The 21,080-nt window shown below is 42.6% G+C and overlaps 1 protein-coding gene across 12 annotated transcripts in view; it reads right to left on the reverse strand.

The window, feature by feature from the left end:
• Positions 1-21,080, reverse strand: part of LOC114323741 (gamma-soluble NSF attachment protein) — a 99,119-nt gene that overhangs the window by 37,181 nt on the left and 40,858 nt on the right. For 2 of the 12 annotated variants that reach the window (XM_082875283.1, XM_082875285.1), the window contains exon 1: positions 1,792-2,019. The exons of 6 other annotated variants lie outside the window; for them this stretch is intronic. Coding sequence is in view for 2 of the 6 variants with exons in the window: in XM_082875287.1 (XP_082731413.1) it covers positions 1,778-1,878 (101 nt within the window). In the remaining 4 variants the exon portion in view is untranslated. Of the gene's footprint in view, positions 1-1,777; positions 2,034-21,080 lie in introns of those variants that run through there. 4 more of the 12 variants (XM_082875287.1, XM_082875277.1, XM_082875279.1 and 1 more) reach the window with 4 other exon arrangements.

Below are 21,080 nucleotides of genomic sequence, written 5' to 3' on the forward strand. Positions count from 1 at the left end.
TTATACAACACAACAATCAATAATACATCAATTTTAACACAAGTAATATTGTACTACTGAGACCCACATGATATCTCACAACAATTAGCAACCCTGATACTGCGTTGAACTACTTAAAATTCACATTAGTTAATTATGAACCACAAAACTAGTCAAGATATAGTGTAGGACTGAATTAACCTATCCAATTTCTTAAGGATTGCCATCGAAGTTCACTCTAAACAATTTCATTGACTCACAAAAATTGCAGTTATAGACTCTTGAGTATGAACACTGCAACACAATTGTGTGATGAGAAGGATTTGATGAATAACAAAAACTTCTAAAATGGCATCAAACATAGATGTGAAGAACATAATTGAAACATGACAAATGATGGTTCGATCAAACATGAAGATGCCTAATGTTCTAAACCACAAAAACAAGGAAAATGAATAGAGTTCTATGGGTGCAATCCTTCAGGGTGCCGATTAAAAAATTGGCAGGGCAAGAATGGGACCACTTGATGTCCAAAACAAAAAGCTTTGCTATGCAACACAGGCCAAATTATTTATTTCCCATTTTTCGATTTGTGGGTTGGGTTAAGTTTGGGTTAACTGATGTATGCTGGAGCAATACTGCCAGAGGGGCTAGGGCCATGGGGCGGGTTTGGCATTCCCCGCCCCCGCCCCCGCCCCCGCCCCCGTAGACAAACCCCACCCCCGCCCCACCCCGCTACGGGCAAAATTTTTAATCCCATCCACGACCCTATGGATACCCAACCACATTTTAAATATCCAAAAAAATTGACAACCATTTAAATTCTTAGCACACTAAATAATTTTCCTTGTTTCCATATATATATATATAAATAGTAAGACTTTCAGGATTATTATTTATTTATATTTAAACAGAACCACAGACTTTTAGGGCTCGTTTGGTTTGTGTTTCCCAAAAATTTTTGGAAAAAATTCTCTACAAATAAGTTTTCAAAAGTAATCAAACCAAATAAATTTTCCCAAAAAAAATTCCCAAAACTTGTTTGGTTTACAAGTTTTTCAAACAAATCTCTCTCTCATACACATCAAATCAATCACTTTTTCCAAAACTCTCTCTCAAAATAATTTTCCAAACCATCTTTTGAAAAAAACCAAACCAAACAACTTTTCGTACTTTTTATCTCTAAAACTCATCTCCCAAACTCAAACCAAACATACCCTTAATATTCCTTTTTATATCTAATTATATTATATATATACATATATATTATTAATTATATTATATATACATATATATTATTTATTTATATATTATTAATTATATCGGGCCGAGTTTGGACCGGGAGAGGCGATACCTGCCCCTGCCCCAGACCTGCTGTGGGTGACCAAAATATAATCCACTCCTGCCCCACATAAGTGTCGGGACGGGTAAAATCCGCCCCATTGGGGCACGTATCGGCGGGCCCTGCGGATCATATTAAAATGGCCATCCTAAGTGCAACTATACAGTCAGGTCCGCTGTCCAAATCTGTACAGTTGACAATATAAGATAAATGACAGGGGCAGTCATGGTTGATTGCAATTACACGTTGAACAGAAAATTTAGATGAAACTAACAATTTTCAATATACAATTAAAAAGCACCAAATTTCTTTGCAGGTAGATGAATAAGTCGATTAGCGATGAACAAACGGAACCAACTAGGGTAGTGGGAATTGAAGTCAAAACCCTAAGAAACCTTAATGAAACAGCTACTGATCAATCAAAAAATTATACAACTCACAAAACGCAAACCCTACTTGAAGATATGAACCTGATTCAGCGCGATGATACGACGACTAAACAGAGTGCAATTGAGGAAAGGAGACATAGCTCCAAAGCAGTGATCGGAGCTTTTCATTTGCCGGAAAAACTTTAGATAGTATCGTATTGATGATAAATCAATCGCAATACACGCACACCAAGAATAATATTGCAAGATGAAGAGGAAGCAGAAATTGGGGAATAAATATTATTTGTATTTTTGGCTGGAAATTGCATTTTACTTAATTAATATATTTCGCCAATACACTTAAAAATAAATTCTTGTAATTACTAGAATAATGTGAACCACTTAAATATTTGTATGGTAGAAGAAGGTTTAGGGTATTAACATAATGCTAGTATTAATAGTACCCCAAAATCCCGTACTATACTACTATTGTACTATGAATCCGCTTGCTAGATAGTTAGCTTCCTATCTAATCTAAATGACATACTAAAGCACAATTGAGAACTGACCAAAGTTTCAACTTTTGGTTAAACAAGAAAAATACACAGCTTTTGTTAGGACCATAATGGTTATGAAAAACTAACTACTCTCCATTTTTATGTTGTGCAGCGAAGGTTTGCAATTACATAAATGCCATGTTTGTTTGGGCGGACTGGATTAGCATTCCCATGACTAATAGTCCTAGGACTACCAATCCGTTGAATTATGTATCCTATCTTAACTAATAGTCAAGTTTAAAATAATTAATCCGTACTTCAATTGTTTAACCAAACATCGGATTAATAATTTTATTGGACTATTAGTCCAATTCCAAACTCATGTCCACCCAAACAAACATGGCCAAATTGTGACCAAATAGGAAACAAGAAACAGAATCCCACACAGAAAGAAGAGTTTAAATCTAATAGTGAATGCAATGGGAAAAAGGAAAAAAAAAAAAGCAGAGCTGATCTGGAAACACAATAAAATTAAATAGAAAAAGAGCTTTTTTACACGAGACAACAAGATCAAATTTTGGAAATAACTTACAAAACTGAAGAAAAATAAGAAATGCTACTAATGAAAATGATATTTACAACCCAAAAATAAATATAAAAAATGTGGAGAGCAGATGAAGAGGAAAGATTAAAGAAGAAAGGAGATATGACAGGCCACCCACCACCCTACTCTCGCTTCTGTTTTCACAGCTTAAAACAGCCTGATAAATCAATCTTCAAGGAAAAGAATCTAGAGGTGGATATATATATAAGAAGGTTGAGTCAAAAATTAATCAAGTTTAATTTGTAGTAGAGTGCTTGCAGATGGGTTTGGATTTTGAGATCTCAAAACGGTAAAGATAAGAGCTAATCTAGTAGGCCAAGAAACAAAAAGCGTACAAACCCAGATAAAACTATGTAAGAGATGATAAAAAAACGATAACGAAAATTTGTCAGTATGAACACATCTATTAATTCTTGGAAGGGTACTGCTACATGGTTGTATACTCCCCCCCATTTTGGCTAATTGTTCCTCTTAGGGAGCATGATTGCCCACTATGATGTATTTTTACTTCCTCTCTATTATTAATAGTCTCAGAGTACCATGTTACACTGTTTACATGATGCTCCTAATGAATGTCGTACCAAAAACTTTTACGGGTGGGATAATGATAACCCACCTTTGTTAGGTAGTTGAGACACATTGGATGACTCACCTAGTGTGTTTTGTGGTTCCATATTTAACGGAAACACCACGTAATCAATCTCACACAATATTCCGGGACTACTTAATAATTTTTCCTATTAATGAAAGCTTCCTATGTTTTGGCCCCAACCAAAAAAAAAGTCTGCTAATTGATGTTTTGAGGACACTAATTTATGTAAAATGCTTGCATACTTTCTCATGCAAGTAGATAGATGTGGACTAGATATTTGTTAACCAACACTTGTGTTTGCATCCATTTTTGTAAAAATGTCTGTCAACAGAGTAGGAACAAGCCACAGATGACACGTGGCAGTAAGTGGAGAAGAGTACAGGCAAAGGACATGTGGCCAAGACATGAAGAATGAGATATCAGCATGAGGGAGAGGAAGGCTTGGTGTAAGAGTTAAGGGCGGTTAAAGATGAAGTGGCATGCAAATGTAGAGGAAACAGGGGGCATGATCTACAAAGACCTTGAAGTAATGAGAAGTGGCTACAAAAAAGGAGGATGAGGCCAGGATTTGAAGCACTATACAAAGGGGCAGAAGATAGAAGCAAAGGAGGACAACAGAACGACACACCAAAACTAGTGTAGCATAGCATACTTAGGAGTAGATCTTTCTTAGGAGTAGTTCAACATTGTAATTTCAGTCCAGTTTTTGTAAACTTTGGAAATTTTTTAACCATATTATCCTTTGTTTACTTCTTTTCCTTTGTTATTGTTCCAAATAAGTCCATGAACTTTTTAAGGCATTGAGCCTCAACGCAATTGCCTGGCCTTTTTTTTTTTGGATAAATAAATAAAATTTTATTGGAAGAGCATCAAGATGATGCCAAAGAATACAAAATGGAGCCACAAACCCCCAAGCAATCAAGTCATCCAAATAGTCCAAAAAAGCAAAAAAATCTGGATCCACCATAGCCAAAACCCAACTATACAAGACTACTAACAACCTATTCTCTAACCACGAAGCTAGATAGATTCCCCCTAAAAGATACGCCAATTCCACTTCTACCATAACAACCACATTAAGCACAACGGGGACAAAGCCCAAGCCTTCCACCGTCACCCCTCTCGGCTGAACCCAAGTGACACCAAAAATAGAAAAAATAAGCATCCACAGCTGGTAGGCCATAGGACAATGAATAAATAAATGATCCACAAATTTTGCATAGCCACAACACATATAACACCAATTCACAAGAATATGACAACGATGGTGAACCAAATTATCAATTTTTAAAATCCCATTCAAAGCCACTGTCTACACAAAGAAGGCCACCATCGATGGGAGCACCTGCCACCCAAATACTCCACCACGGAAACTGTAACAACCCTCATACTGTTTACTGATTAATGACTGACCGATTACCGATAATCACCGATTACTGTTAAACGAAACTGATAATGACTGATAACTGACTGATAATCGAACTGAATGAAATACTGAACTGACTGACTGAAATTGAAACTGAATTGACTGAGTATATGTTAGTTAATTGCATTCTATCTGTTTGATTGTCTGATTATCTGTTCATGTTTATATGTTTAAACTGCTAATTGAAGGCCTTATCGGCGGCCGAACTAGAAACCGATTGATGTTCCGTGACCCTCATATTTAATGTGATTTTATGGTATAATTATCTGAAAATTGATTAGGTATGATTAAATTAGATTAAATAAGCTAATTGAAGAGTTGGACTTAATTACCGTTTTGCCATTGAGTGGGCCACTATCTCACACACATACTTGAGCCAAGAACAACATTTCCTCAGCCATTTTCCTTCTCATTGCCGACCAAGAGGGAAGAGAGGAGAGAGAGTGAGAGAAATTGAATTCTACCTTGGGTTTTGCTTGGAATTGTTTGAGAATTGAAGTGTGATTGCTACTTTGAGCTCCTAGACCTTGAATACAAGACTAAGGTAGGACATTCATCTTCTTGTTGTTGTTCTTGAGTTCATTCTTGCACAATTCATGCTTTAATTGTAGAGTTAAGCCATGTTTTGGTGCATACATGTTGGATTGAAGCTCATCTCTTGCATGCATGTTAGTATTATTGCATTTTGAGGTTAATTACATGGGCATTAGTACATGCATGCTCATATTGTTGTTATAGACCATGCTTTCATCTGGTTTTGGAAAGAAATGAGCTCATTTGAGCAAGCTTTGGAGCTTCAATTTGGTTTAAAACTCATTCATGCATGTTTGAATGTTGTTCTTGAAAATGGGTTTGAATGTGGTTTTAATTGACTCACCTTTGGGGCTTGAATTCATAAATTGAGCTTTGAAACTTGTTATACATTGAATTTAGTTATGTTTTCCAGAATTTGGGCCCAAGAGGTCGAGTTTGGAGTGGTAGAATGCTTGGTTTGAGCTTGGGAGGCAGATCTGGAAATTCCAGATTTGGCTTCCTCGCTCGAGCGAAGGATTCCCCGCTCGAGCGAGCACCTTTGTCCAGGGCTCCGCTCGAGCGACCATCGAGCGACCATCGCGCGTAAAATCTCAGCATCCAATACTTTTACTGTTTTGCAGACCGCTCGAGCGAAGGATTTCTCGCTCGAGCGAAGCCTTTGATTTTGGACTTACGCTCGAGCGGAGAAAGTCTCGCTCGAGCGAAGCCCCTATTTTCAGCAAAGTTTGCAAAATGTTTTCTAAGTGTATCTTTGCATCCTCATCCCATCCTAGGCATTCTTAGGCCTAGTTTAAGACATTTAGATGAGGATATCGTTGTAGAACACACCAAGGCCAATTAGGAATTGAGTTATGATATTTCCCAACTGTGTAGCTTAGTGTGTGTTCAATCTGTTAACTGTGTAGGGTTGGCGACTGGGGAGACACGCTCTAGCATACTGTAGCCCAGAACTCTGTGAGTAACGATTGTGTAAAGATATGTTCATAAATGAATATCTTCTGAACAAATGAACTGTACTGTTTTCTGAACTGATTACTGTTAACTGAATGAATGTATGTCCTATATTCTGAACTGTATTGTGGCATCCTTAGCACCTACTGTTTACTGTTACTGTTACTGTCACAGAGATCTCTGTCGGTTCCCTCGTGGAACCACTACTGTTTACTGACTGATGGCCATCATTACTGTTCGGTCTTTTAAGACCTACTGTTACTGTTATGCTAATGGATGTACCACATATGACTGTTTGCTGTACTGAACAACTGAAACACTGATTGAATTGAACTGTTTTCATTACTGTAAGGACATTCATTCTAAACCCCTTTACGCTTTATGTTATTCACTGGGCTTTAGCTCACTGTTTATATATATATATGTAGGTGCTCAGCCACCAGATCGGAGCTAGGAGCGTGGGTTAGACTCCAGTTTTGTCAAGCCAGCCTTTGTGCCTCACTGCGAGGTTCCGAGCCTATCTGTTAAGGCTTAGGGGTCTTTTACAATTCCCCCTTCTGTACTGTTTTACTGTTCTGTATAGACCGAGTGTTACTGTACTGTTATCTAGGGTCGAGTCCCTAGTCTGAATGATTGTAAATATTGTGTATACTGTTCTGTACTGTTTATGTATAAATATATGAAAAGCCTTTTTGCATACAGAATGTCACAGCTCAATGGACACTATTTATTTACTGTATTGGCTTCCGCCAGGCCCTGTACTCTGTTTTACTGTATTACTGTTCTGCAGGCCTTCGGTAATCTCGGGTTACTGGCCGGTTACGGTGCTAAACCCATAGGGCCGGGTTTGGGTCGTGACAGAAACACCCCTACCGCAACACCAACCATGGCCTGATAGAAAGATGACACCAAGAAAACACCCTTCACACCGGCCTATACCACACCAAACAATCCTCCCCCATCCTTACCACTCACACATCATACAAAAAAGCCAACAAATCCACCATTTGTTCAACCTCCCAATCTAGAACTTGACACCGTAAGCTAATGTCTCAAACTACCACACCCTTAGTCCCCCCAAGATAAGATGCCACCACAGCCTCCAGATCAACAACTAACCAAAAGATCAACAAAAACATCAACTCTAACAAAACCTCACCATCACTTATCTCGCCAGAATTGAACCCCTTGGCTTAAACCTACGCAAAAACTAACCTTGCCCCAGAACTCCCCCCTTCCCAACCAAATCCATTTCCAAAGACCATGACCATGAGTCCCAACCACATCCCTCATACACTACTCCCTCCCAACCCCATATTTTGTAGCCACAACCACTCTCTCTCCCAGGAAAAATGCAATAGCCACTTACCTAGCAAAGCCAAATTAAACGTCACAAATCTCCACACCCCCAGCCCACCTACCTCCTTAGGCTGACAAATCCTACCCCAATCCACTAAATGAAACCTGAACTCCTCTCCCCTGATCAGCCCATAGAAAATCTCATTGCAACTTCTCTATCACACGAACCGACATAAAACAAGTCGGAATATTGGCCAAAACACTCTTGATCAAAGTTAACCTCCTTCCTTTTGACAAATACTGACACTTCCACCTTGCCAACTGCCTTCGAATCCACTCCACAACACTATCCCACACCTTCCTCGCCTTAAAGTAGCTCCCAAAGGCAAACCCAAATACAACATAAGAAGAGCCGGCACCTAATAGCCCAAAATGGCCGCCAACATTGACAACCTATCAACCTTGCTGTAGACACCCCATTTTTGACCGACCTTAAGACTTAGACGTCACCAGTTGAGCGCTCGGTGATACTACATATTATGCTCGTTCAGAAGCCTCAGAGTCTCGGCTGTGAACCCTGCCTCCGGACTTCCGAACCCTCTTCTGTGCCTTGCCTCGGTTTGCGAACCAGGTTCAATTTTCTCTGTTTCTTTTCCTGAGGGGAGGGAGAGGTCCCGTAGGCCATCTCTCAGTGGCCGTGGGCTACATTTTGTGACTGTAGGCCATTTTTCCCATTTCGGAGCCCGGTTCCCGGTTTTCGGAGCTGTCAGGCCGTGTGCCTCGGTTCGGGACCGCTTAACCATCTCCTATCACTCCAATTTTTGGCATACATCTTATTTTCTCCCTTTTGAGGGACACTGGGGTCAGAGAAACCCACTTCGTGGCCGAACGCCACTTTTGGTGCTTAGCAGCCCATTTTCGGGACCCCAAACTGCGTGTTTTGGCCCCCGAGCATTCGTTTTGCATCGATTTTCGTTCATTTCTGGCAGGTACCTCTGTTTTATCACCAGGAAGGTCACTGGAGGGTGGGAGGCCATCAATTATCTTGGCAACTAGTTATATTCCATTTTTGCCCTCCGGCACCCGTTTTTCTCACTTCCGAGCCAATGTTGAACACCTTGGGGCCACTTTCTTCAACCCCAAACCACATATTTGTGTTGTACACACATGGGAGGATCCTAATATAATATGGCCGGCCAGAAATTCCATTTGACCCTTTTGAACCCCTCTTAAAAATGGCCTATTCTCTCTCCTGTTTTACAATTTCCAAATTCGAACCACAGGGTTGTGATGAGGGAACCTGGGAGGCCACCTTTTTGTGGTGGCCGGCCAGAAAATCAACTTGACCTTTTTGACCCCTAGCCGGCCGGCTAGGGGGGGTGGCCAGTCGGCCACCTGCAACTCCAAAAGGTGGCCGGCCATGATCCTCACAATTGGCACTTTACAGCTGTATAGCTGTTGTCCCCCAGAAATATCTAAATCCGGGGGACACCTTTTGGGGAAAAGCCTTGGTCCTTTTCCCCCACCCTTTCCCTCCATGCTCCCCCTCTCCTTGGTCCATATAACCAGCTGCCAACATTGGTTTTAGGGGTTAGAAAAATTGCTTCAAGCATATACATACATATCTCCATCCATCTCTCTCATTTTCCTTGGAAACTCCTAAGTTCTACCTCATTTCTTCACCACCACCAAGCACCACCACCACTACTCCATTTCCAGCAGCTAGGAGGCATCACTTCTCAAGCCAAGAAGCAACCAAAGACTTGTCTCCAAGGGTGAGTTTCATTTCCCCCTTTTTGGTCCATTTCTTGTGTCATTCTTAAGCCATATATGCTGCTTGTTTTGAGCTCCGGGCCTAACTGAAAGTGGCCTTCTTTTGAGCTCTTTTTCACTTTTTCTTAAGGGCTCAACACTGTTTGAGGCCCCCATATTGCACTTGCTTCAATATCCTCCTTGAATGCCATTTTCTTGCATGATATTTTTAGCCTATATGTGATCTGTTTTGGAGCATGATGTAAACTGTAAATAGGGTTATTTTGAGCCCCTCTTCAACATTGAAGAAGGGCTCATTACTGTTTGGGACCTCCATCTGCCACTTCATGTTATATCCCTCTCTGGTCCCCTTTTCTTGCATGCTTTGGCAGCCCATTGTGCTTCTGTTTTTGGCCTTTTTACAGTACTGAAAATAGTCTTATTTTGGCCCATTATTCATATTTCATTAAGGGTCTTTGGCCGTTTGTGGAATATTTTGTAGACTTTGTGTTATAGCCTCTTTTTGACCCTCATCTTGCATGACATTTTGAGTGTATTTATGTTTGTTTTTGGGGTTTTTACAGTTCTGTAAATATGCATATTTTTGGCCCCTCTTCAGTGTTGTAGAATGGAATTTTTCAGTTTGGGCTTTGTGTCTACCACTTGCTTCTTTGGCCACCTTTTGGCCCATTTTCTTGCATAAGAGCTTAGCCATATCTATGTTTGTTTTTGGGGTTTTTACAGTTCTGTAAAGTGGCTTATTTTGGGCCCCTCTTCAATGTTGTTGAAGGGTCCTAACCTGTTTGAGGTCAGCAGCTGTGAGTTGCTTCATAACCTCATATTTAGGGCCATTTTTGCATGCTATTTTTGCCCTATTTGTGTTTGCTGTTTGGCCATGCTTTAAACTGTAAAAATTCTTGTCTAGGGCCTGCCTTGCTTCTGTCTTTTCATCTGATGTTCAAATTATGCATGCATTGCATAGCCATAGGCCATTTCATGCGCTAAATTTCATGTTTCGGGAGAAATTCCATGCATCGGGTGTCATTTCGCCTTATTCCGGGGCTGTTTTCCCCCACATTTCAGTGCTGAAATTCCATTAGCATGTTTGCACATCATTTTCCATGCCATTGCATTGCATATGCCATTGCCTCGGTTTGCGTGCCCGTGTGCACGCATTTCGAGGCACTTCATTTTCATCCATCGGCCTCTTATGTGAGTGTAGCTGAGGCTCTCTCATGTCAGTATAAGTCCATGTTGCATTCTATATGCCATTTTAGCCATGTTGCATTGCATACGCCATTGCCTCGGTTTGCGTGCCCGTGTGCACGCATTTCGAGGCATCTCATTTTCACAACATAGTGCATACTAGGCTGTATCTTAGTTGCATTCATGCATGTCATGCATACTGCATTCCGTTCGGAATAGGAGTTAGCCCAGGCGCGGGAAACGAGGTGCATTCGTACTCCGAGTGACGGAATGTGCCTCAATTCCCCAGTCACCGACACTCTGGATTACCCATGATGGAGTTAGATTTTGTTGTGTTTATACGTGCATTCATTCTATATTGAGTTGCACATTCCGACTCCTCTGCCATCATGCATCGATATACGTGATTGGTGGTACGAGGATCGAGGCATGCATATATCTGTGAAAATACATTGCTATGCCCCTTTCCTGCTCTCTGTTGCAGCAAATGAAGAATCAGCAAACTTCCGGAGTTTGGCGCGCTTTCCAAGAAAAATCACAAAACAGAGGCTAATCGGGGCATCCCAGTGGATTTCTGCGCAAGGCAGCCCAGACATGCATCATTCATCAGAAGCAAAGCAGTCCCTGGCTTGCACGCCAGTTTTACAGCTTTCTTAGTTAATTTGATTAATTAATTAGGAATTTGTATATTATTTGGACTGTATTATTTGGACTGTAATATTCTTTTATTCGGGACTGTATATTTATTCGGACCCTCTGTGCGAGGGCATAATTGTAATAAGTGTGGGTGAGTGTGATGTATGTCTTCCAACCCCACGTCTTTCTTCCCTTTTATTTACCTACTTATGATGGTTAGATTAGGGCATATTTTGATTAGCATACAGTATGACAGCATGTTTGCATCATTCATCTGTTTTGCATGCACCGGGCTCGGCGCATCATACTAACTGCATTTGTATTTCAATTACAAGTTGAATACATGTTAGCTGTAGCATTCCACATGCCATGTTTAGAATAGCCGAGCCTGCTATAGTTTGCATTCTTGCATGTGTTGCATTAGGCATTTCTGTATACTTAGGATCCTGCATGATTTCTAATGTAGTTTCTGTTTTTGGCTTGGAGTACTCGGTAAGTTTTATGCTTTAGCATCCTTGCATGCGTGTGAGTGACTGCCATGATAGCATGCTTACCATGAGGCTAATTGCTTATGTGATATATCTGCCTGAATGCCTGTGGGTGAAGGTTGGGTTATTTGAATTGGAACAATTCATCAAATGTGTGTTTTAAGCCCACTAGATAGTGGCAAAATCATGTTTTTCTAAGCCCACCCGAGGGTGGCAAATCCACGTCTTAGCCTACCTGCGGGTAGCACCATCAAACCATTTTCAAACAAACAAACATGAAATGTTTTGTTCCAATTCAGGCGATCCAGTCTATACTTATATGCTGTGCGCATCACATAGTATTCTAGGCTAATAACCGGAATAAGAACGCACAATGTTTTCAAAAATAGATATCACGGTTAGTAGAGGCCGATCTTTGATCGGGCGAGCGGGGGTGCTCACGAAGTGACCTTCCCCAATCGTACCCAAGTCCCCGAGCCGAGGCAACTTTGGTAATGACGGACACGTGGCCTTTGGCACCGAGTCAGGGTTTCCTAAATTTTTCATTAAAAAAACATTTAGGTGGCGACTCTGTATCTGGCAAAGCAGTCCATGTTTGGCACTTCTTTCAAAAAATCTGTTTTTCTCAAAAATGATTTGCCGGATTTGGACTCTTTGGTTCAGATTTAGAACCGTGACAATTTGAGAGTCCTGAGCTGTAGTGACCCCAATAATGAACAGAACGGGAGCTCGTTCCTCCCGGGGCATTCGGGGACGTCTACAGTTTCTGGCGACTCTGCTGGGGAGTTAGAGAACTTGACTCGAACTCATGATATCTGTTTTTGACTACACTTGTGTGTTTCTTTGCATTGCATTTGCATTGGTGCGCCTAGGACACCGTGTTTGCCATCTGCTATTTCTGAACGGTTTGCCGGAGGCTTGTCTTGTTAAGGCATGACCATAAGGCTGACCAGTTGTGGGCTCTGCCAGTATGGGAACACAAACCCCGGTTTTACCGGGGCAACCTTTTGACCATTCGACCTAGTGCATATTCGGATCCATAGTGACCATTCCAAACTAGGACAGGTTGCTTACCCGTTTATAGGTTGTTTGAAACCGCTGCGTGCGTAGTGAAACCCTAGCTCCTGACAAAATAGGACAGGGAAACCCTACCCCAACATAGGGGTGTTTTGGCTCTCACTTATCTGTTATGTGCTTTAGAGTGCGTCTCTACAGGAATGCATATATCAGTGTGTGAGTTTGGGCATCAGGCCTGCGGGCGCCAGTTCAGTATTTTGGGTATTGGGCTTGCGGGCACCAGTTCAGTATTTTCGGAAATCAGTTATATCTGCGGGTATCAGGTTCAGTTTTGGGGACAGTAATTTTGGGAACAGTGATCAGTGGTCGAATGCAGTTATTCAGTTATATTCATGTCTGTATTGGTGGGATTGGGTTGAGATGCTGCATGTTTTCTCTTTCAGTTCAAAGACTCAGTTCAGAGCAACCAGTGTTCCCCTTTGCTGAGGCAAGACAGGAAAAGGCTCACCGGTTCTTCAGATTCATTAGTCACCAACCCGGTCTATCTGATCCGTCAGTCACCAGTCACATCACCTCTGTTCAGTTCAGCAAAACTCGTAATGGCACAAAATTCAGAAGAAATTGTGGTTATGGCAGCCACATTGAACCAAGGAATCACATTGCAAGGTTATACCGATGGTGAAGTGCCACACCCACCCAGGTCACCTGCCGCACATCCGATCTGGGAACCCCAGTTATTTCCAACCCGTGAGCCCACTACATTCGAGTTGATGGGAATGATTGGTGACCTTCAAAGATCCGTGGCGGATCTAGCCTGCGGAATGTCGGTTCCGCCGCCAAATGCATCGTATACCGGAAATTTCATACCACAGGAGTCCCCGCTATTGGGACGAATTGTAATCGAACTTAGCCAACCTGAAGCCATCCCAAGTTCCGGTAATGGCATGTCGACAACAACGGGGCTCCGCTCTGATGTAGCAACTCAAACCTTCTACCAAGCCGAGGCGAGTGGTAAGAACAAGATGAAGGTGGACACCGATCCCTACGAACAACTCCTGTGGGCTGTTGAGGCTTTGAAAGCCGGAGGATTGAATAAACAGCAGGTGTTCGCTGTTGCTGTAAAAACTGTAGATGACATCTTCCCCACTCAGGCCGAGAGCAGTTTAAGCCAGAGGGAAAATCAAGATGGGGACCGTCGTGCCAGAACAGTTCCTTCCAATCCTAACCCTGCACCTAGAAGAGATCAGAGAGCCAAGGTAACACCTGCCGACCCTTTTTCTAGTGCGTCCAGCAAAAGTCAGCAAGCCTCGAATTATCCGCCCCGAGGTCGCAGAGTCTTCCATGCCCTCTATATGCCTTTGTCTAAGGCCCTTCAAATCCTCGTCAAAAAAGGGCATCTCAAACCCCTCGAGCCTCGGCCTCTCCCGAGTCCTCTTCCAGCTAAGCATGATGGTACCCAATACTGTGCATATCATCAGCAAACCGGTCATAGCACCGACAATTGCTTCCGTCTTCGCCACGAAGTGCAAGATTTGATTGACAATGAAGTTATCCTCCCTCCAAGCTCGGCAAAGTCTGTCACCACCAGGTTGGTGGATTTCGAGGATAATGCAAGTATGTGATCAGGGGTTGGACCACCTGCGGGCGGCGCGCGGTTTACCTCGGATGTGGCGTATAGCACGCACTATTTTGAGCATTTGCGAATGCTAGTTTTGTAGTTTCTGACTTGGGTGTTGAGTCAGTTCTGTAGTTTTGTTTTAAGTCTGTTTCATTGTCTCGAGTCAGTCTTCTTGATTAAGGGTTTATCTTGTTGCATCGAGTCAGTCCTGTTGTACAAAGGTCGGGTGATTCCGGGGGTGTTACCTCGGGCATCACCATTTTGTTTTGTGTTTGTCTTTTCGTTTTGCTTTGAGTCTGTTCTTGCTTGGAGCCAGTTACACCAACAGATTTGAATGAAACAACAGTGGTTTTTCACGCTCTTGTGTTTGCCTCGGCCATGTGCCAATTGTGCCAGAAAGTTTGAATGAAACGGCAGTACTTTTCGCCTACTCGTCTGCACCCCAAAATCATTGCATTGACCTAAGTTTTTCAAAACTTTTTGAACACTGCAGTGAAAACGAAGAGGAAGGAATTCCTCGGGATTTGCAAAACTTTGATCATTTGAGAGAAAGAGAGGCGTGCCAACCCCTTAATGAATGAAATCATGCTTGTTAGCATGAGTACTGAGAAGGACCCTGGCTTGATCCAGACTGGTTTCACACTATTTTCAGCGCGAGTGATTTGTCGCTTTCTTAAAAATTTTCAAAAGCAAAATATTTTGTGCGGTCCTGCGAAGACCTGTGTGGAATCGCTCTTGAGATTGTGCAGCCTAGGATCGCTCTCAGCCTCGAGACTCAACCCCTTTGCTTCCAAACCTTGAACTTGAATTCAGAAGGTTCAACGGTCAACTACGACGTGAGGCCTGTGTGGCCAGATTTGAAGCAGCCCTCGAACAAGAGGCCAGGAAAGTCAGGTCAAGAAGATCAGATCTCATCAGAAGAAGCTTGCGAAGCTAGAACAGCAGCCATTCTCCTGGACTCAGATAATTTCAGGATCTCAAAACCATTTGGCATGGACTCGTTACACTTTTACCCTTTGAGAGGCTCGCTGGGCTGAAGACCCGGAAGGGCGACCCAGGCAAAAGTTAGAGCAAGAGAAAAATACAAAAAGAAGCAAAAAAGAAATATGCAAAGAAAAGAACAAAAAAGAAAATCAAAAAAAAAAAGGGAAAAGAAATGAAAAGAATTGAAAAGAAAAGAAGAACAAAGCTCGCAAGGTCGAAAACCCGCAACGGGCGCCTTGGCAAAAGTTAGAGCCTAAAAAGGAGAGGTTAATACCCGAGCGTACCTTAACCCCGAACTACGTAAGGCTTGATTCCCATGTTTGGGATACGTAGGCAACTTCATTCTGAAGTCCAGCCATAAACACTTCCAATTCGATAGTGTCCATGCGATGGTTCTAGTCATCTTTGTCTTCTCTGTATCTGAGGATTTGGTTGTGTTCGTCGCTCTGAGGACTACCTACAATGCGCTGCGGTGCCATCCAAACAAGGGGCAACTTTCCGTTGCCATTCGATGTGCTGCGGGGCCATTCGGACAAGGGGCAACTTTCCGTCGCCATTCAATGCGCCGTGGCGCCATTCAAACAAGGGGCAACTTTCCGTTGCCATTCAATGCGCCGCGGTGCCGTTTAAACAAGGGGCAACTTTCCGTTGCCATGCAGTTCCCCTCAAGCAAGGGGCAATTTTCCTTTGAATTCGAGGTTGTGCATCTCGAGAGTAGGTTCCGTGCTCGTTGAGCAGTGGTCGTTTGCAAAAATAGTTTTTGAGAATTTTTACTGAGGTTAACTAATCTTTTCGAAAAGTATTCCATTTTCAAAACTAGACCATTTCCCGGACCCAAAAAAGAAAAATTTTCAGTGCTCATAGCCTGACTTGCATGATTTCAAATAAAAAATCGAGCAAGTGTATTAATCTAACTCTCATGTTGGCAAAATTGTTTTAGTAGAAAACCAAAACAAAAAAAATGGTCGAAATAATGAACTAGGGGCACAGTTGAGTCAGGCTTTCTGTCTTTTCCCCATTGTCAACATACTTGCCAGAAAAGGCACTCTACTTGCCAGAAAGGACACTCTACCCGCCAGAAAAGGGGATAACTGAAGTTAACAACAAAGGGTTGAAAGCTCTCTCATCCTCCAAGCAGCGAGGTATCAAGCCGAGTGCGAAGCACGAATTGGAATGGATCGAGATGCCCCATTCCCTCATCCGGCGCATCGACAGATGTCACCGAAGGAAATAGCCGCGAGTTGATTATGTTGGGTGTGAGCCCGCAATTCCCTGTTCATCCATCAACCACCCAGGGGAGGGATAAAAAAAAATGAGAGATTAAAGAATAGAGAGATGTGCGCTGAGAGAAAAAGTGAGGAAAAGGGCTTTTTCAGCAAAAACAGAGCTTGAGGGCCGAGCGATGTGAGAATCACAAATTGAGAAATTGTGGGAAACAATACCCAAAGAAACTGGCTCCTCGCGTACTGAGAGGTCTCTCGTCTTTGTAACACGTCTGTGTGTCGTGTCTTTTGTTTTGTTTATCTCGATTCTTGTTTGAAGTCGTTTCGAGTATGTCTCGATGCGTTTAGGTTGTTTACCTTTTCTTTTCCATTGTTCAGTCTTCTTCGTTGTGTTCAGTCGTAAGCTCAATACCCAGTTAGGAACGCATTTCTTAATTTCAAAAAATTGTCTTGCGCTCATAGTGCCGTGTTATTCTCCACATTGTGCAAAACAAGGTTTTGTTCTTTCAAAAACCGCAGGGTTCAAACTGAGTCATGTGGGAACAGTAAAGCTAGAACCCATCTGAAGCTATATAGGTTCCAAACTTCGAAGCAAAAGGAAAAGAGGAAGATGTCGGATATCTGAGTTTGTTTCGACTCCTGCAAGTTCCGTTATCGCATCCTGTATGGTCAGAATGAGTTGCGTGTTCACCTTCAATTCGAGCTGCGTGTTCGGAAAATCAAAAGTTTGGGCTGCGTGTTCAACTTTCAATCAGAGTGGGCTGCGTGTTCACCTTCAATTCGAGCTGCATGTTCGGAAAATCAAAAGTTTGGGTTGCGTGTTCAACTTTCAATCAGAGTGGGCTGCGTGTTCACCTTCAATTCGAGCTGCGTGTTCGGAAAATCAAAAGTTTGGGTTGTGTGTTCAACTTTCAATCAGAGTGGGCTGCTATAGATGTCCCCGAACGCTCCGGGAGGAACGAGCTCCCGTTCCGTTCATTTTGGGGTCACTACAGCTCAGGACTCTCAATTTGTCACGGTTCTGAGTCTGAACCAAAGAGTCCAAATCCGGCAAATTGTTTTGAGAAAAAAAACAGATTTTGAAAGAAGTGCCAAACATGGACTGCTTTGCCAGATACAGAGTCGCCACCTAAATATTTTATAATGGGAAATTTAGGAAACCCTGACTCGGTGCCAAAGGCCACGTGTCCGTCATCACCAAAGTTGCCTCGGCTCGGGAACTTGGGTACGATTGGGGAAGGTCACTTCGTAAGCACCCCCGCTCGCCCGATCAAAGATCGGCCTCTACTAACCATGATATCAATTTTTGAAAACATCGTGTGTTCTTATTCCGGTTATTAGCCTAGGTTACTATGTGATGCGCACAGCATATAAGTATAGACCAGGTCGCCTGGATTGGAACAAAACATTTCATGTTTATTTTTGAAAGGTGGTTTGCTACTCGCAAGTAGGCTAAAAATGCAGATTTTGCCACCCTCGGGTGGGCTTAGAAAAGATGGTTTTGCCACTATCTAGTGGGCTTAAAACAAATAGTTGATGATTTATTCTAATTCAAGCAACCCAACCTTCACCCACAGGTATTCAGGCAGTTATATCACATAAGGAAATTGCCTCATGGTAAGCATGCTATCATGGCATTCACTCACACGCATGCAAGGATGCTAAAGCATAAAGCTCACCGGGTACTCCAAGCCAAAACAAAAACTCATTAGAAATCATGCATGAATCCTAAGTATACAGAAATGCCTAATGCAACACATGCAAGAATGCAAACTATAGCAGGCTCGGCTATTCTAAACATGGTATATGGAATGCTACAACTAACACGTATTCAATTTTGAAATTGAAAAATACAATGCAGTTAGTATGATGCGCCGAGCCCGGTGCATGCAATACAGATGAATGATGCAAACATGCTGTCATACTGTATGCTAATTTAAACATGCCCTAATCTAACCATCAAAAGCGGATAAATAAAAGGGAGAAAGACGTGGGGTTGGAAGACATACAACACACACACGCACACTTATTACAGTTGTGCCCTCGCGCAGAGGGTCCGAATAAACAATACAGTCCCAAATAAAAGAATATTACAGTTCAAATATTACAGTCCAAATAATATACAAATTCCTAACTAATTAACAAATCAACTGAGAAAATAAATAAAACTGGCATGCAAGCCAGGGACTGCCTTGCTTCTGATGGATGATGCATGTCCGGGTTGTCTTGCGCGAAAATCCACCGGGATGCCCCAATTAGCCTCTGTTTAGCAATTATTCTTGAAACGCGTGCCAAGTCCCGAAAAGTTGCTGATTCTTCATTTTGCTGCAACAGAGAGCAGGAAAGGGACATAGCAATGTATTTTCACAAATATACGCATGCCTCGATCCTCGTGCCACCAATCACGCATACCGAGGCATGATGGTCGAGGAGTCGAATTGCACAACTCAATATAGAATGAATGCACATGAAAACACAACAAGACCTAACTCCATCATGGATGATCCGGAGTGTCGGTGACTGGGGAATTGAGACACATTCCGTCATTCGGAGTACGAAATGCACCTCGTTTCCTGTGCCCGGACTAACTCCTATTCCGAACACGATGCAATATGCATGACATGCATGAATGCAATCTAAGATACAACCTAGTATGCACAATGCTGTGAAAATGAGATGCCTCGAAATGCGTGCACACGGGCACGCAAACCGAGAAAATGACATACGCAATGCAAATGATATGGAAATGCGATATGGGCTTACACTAACATGAGAGAGCCTCAGCCACACTCACATAAGAGGCCGGTGGATGAAAATAAAGTGCCTCGAAATGCGTGCACACGGGCACGCAAACCGAGGCAATGGCATATGCAATGCAATGACATAGAAATGGCATATAGAATGCAACATGGACTTATACTAACATGAGAGAGCCTCAGCCACACTCACATAAGAGGCCGATAGATGAAAATGAAGTACCTCGAAATGCGTGCACACGGGCACGCAAACCGAGGCAATGACATATGCAATGCAATGGCATAAAATGGCATATAGAATGCAACATGGACTTATACTAACATGAGAGAGCCTCAGCCACACTCACATAAGAGGCCGATGGATGAAAATGAAGTACCTCGAAATGCGTGCACACGGGCACGCAAACCGAGACAATGGCATATGCAATGCAATATGGCTAAAATGGCATATAGAATGCAACATGGACTTATAATAACATGAGGGAGCCTCAGCCACACTCACATAAGAGGCCGATGAATGAAAATGAAGTGCCTCGAAATGCGTGCACACGGGCACGCAAACCGAGGCAATGACATATGCAATGCAATGGCATAAAATGGCATATAGAATGCAACATGGACTTATACTAACATGAGAGAGCCTCAGCCACACTCACATAAGAGGCCGATGGATGAAAATGAAGTGCCTCGAAATACGTGCACACGGGCACGCAAACCGAGGCAATGGTATATGCAATGCAATATGGCTAAAATGGCATATAGAATGCAACATGGACTTATACTAACATGAGGGAGCCTCAGCCACACTCACATAAGAGGCTGATGAATGAAAATGAAGTGCCTCGAAATGCGTGCACACGGGCACGCAAACCGAGGCAATGACATATGCAATGCAATGGCATAAAATGGCATATAGAATGCAACATGGACTTATACTAACATGGGAGAGCCTCAGCCATACTCACATAAGAGGCCGATGGATGAAAATGAAGTGCCTCGAAATGCGTGCACATGGGCATGCAAACCGAGGCAATGGCATATGCAATGCAATATGGCTAAAATGGCATATAGAATGCAACATGGACTTATACTAACATGAGGGAGCCTCAGCCACACTCACATAAGAGGCCGATGAATGAAAATGAAGTGCCTCGAAATGCGTGCACACGGCACGCAAACCGAGACAATGACATAAGCAATGCAATATGGCTAAAATGGCATATAGAATGCAACATGGACTTATAATAACATGAGAGAGCCTCAGCCACACTCACATAAGAGGCTGATGAATGAAAATGAAGTGCCTCGAAATGCGTGCATACAGGCACGCAAACCGAGGCAATGGCATATGCAATGTAATGGCATATGCAATGTAATGGCATATGCAATGCAATGGCATAGAAATGGCATATAGAATGCAACATGGACTTATACTAACATGAGAGAGCCTCAGCCACACTCACATAAGAGGCCGATGGATGAAAATGAAGTGCCTCGAAATGCGTGCACACGGGCACGCAAACCGAGACAATGACATATGCAATGCAATATGGCTAAAATGGCATATAGAATGCAACATGGACTTATACTAACATGAGAGAGCCTCAGCCACACTCGTATAAGAGGCCGATGGATGAAAATGAAGTGCCTCGAAATGCGTGCACACGGGCACGCAAACCGAGGCAATGACATATGCAATGCAATATGGCTAAAATGGCATATAGAATGCAACATGGACTTATACTAACATGAGAGAGCCTCAGCCACACTCACATAAGAGGCCGATGAATGAAAATGAAGTGCCTCGA

The sequence above is a fragment of the Camellia sinensis genome, chromosome 6, assembly GCF_055761805.1.
Source record: "Camellia sinensis isolate YWXY chromosome 6, ASM5576180v1, whole genome shotgun sequence".
In the NCBI taxonomy this organism is placed as follows: Eukaryota; Viridiplantae; Streptophyta; class Magnoliopsida; order Ericales; family Theaceae; genus Camellia; species Camellia sinensis.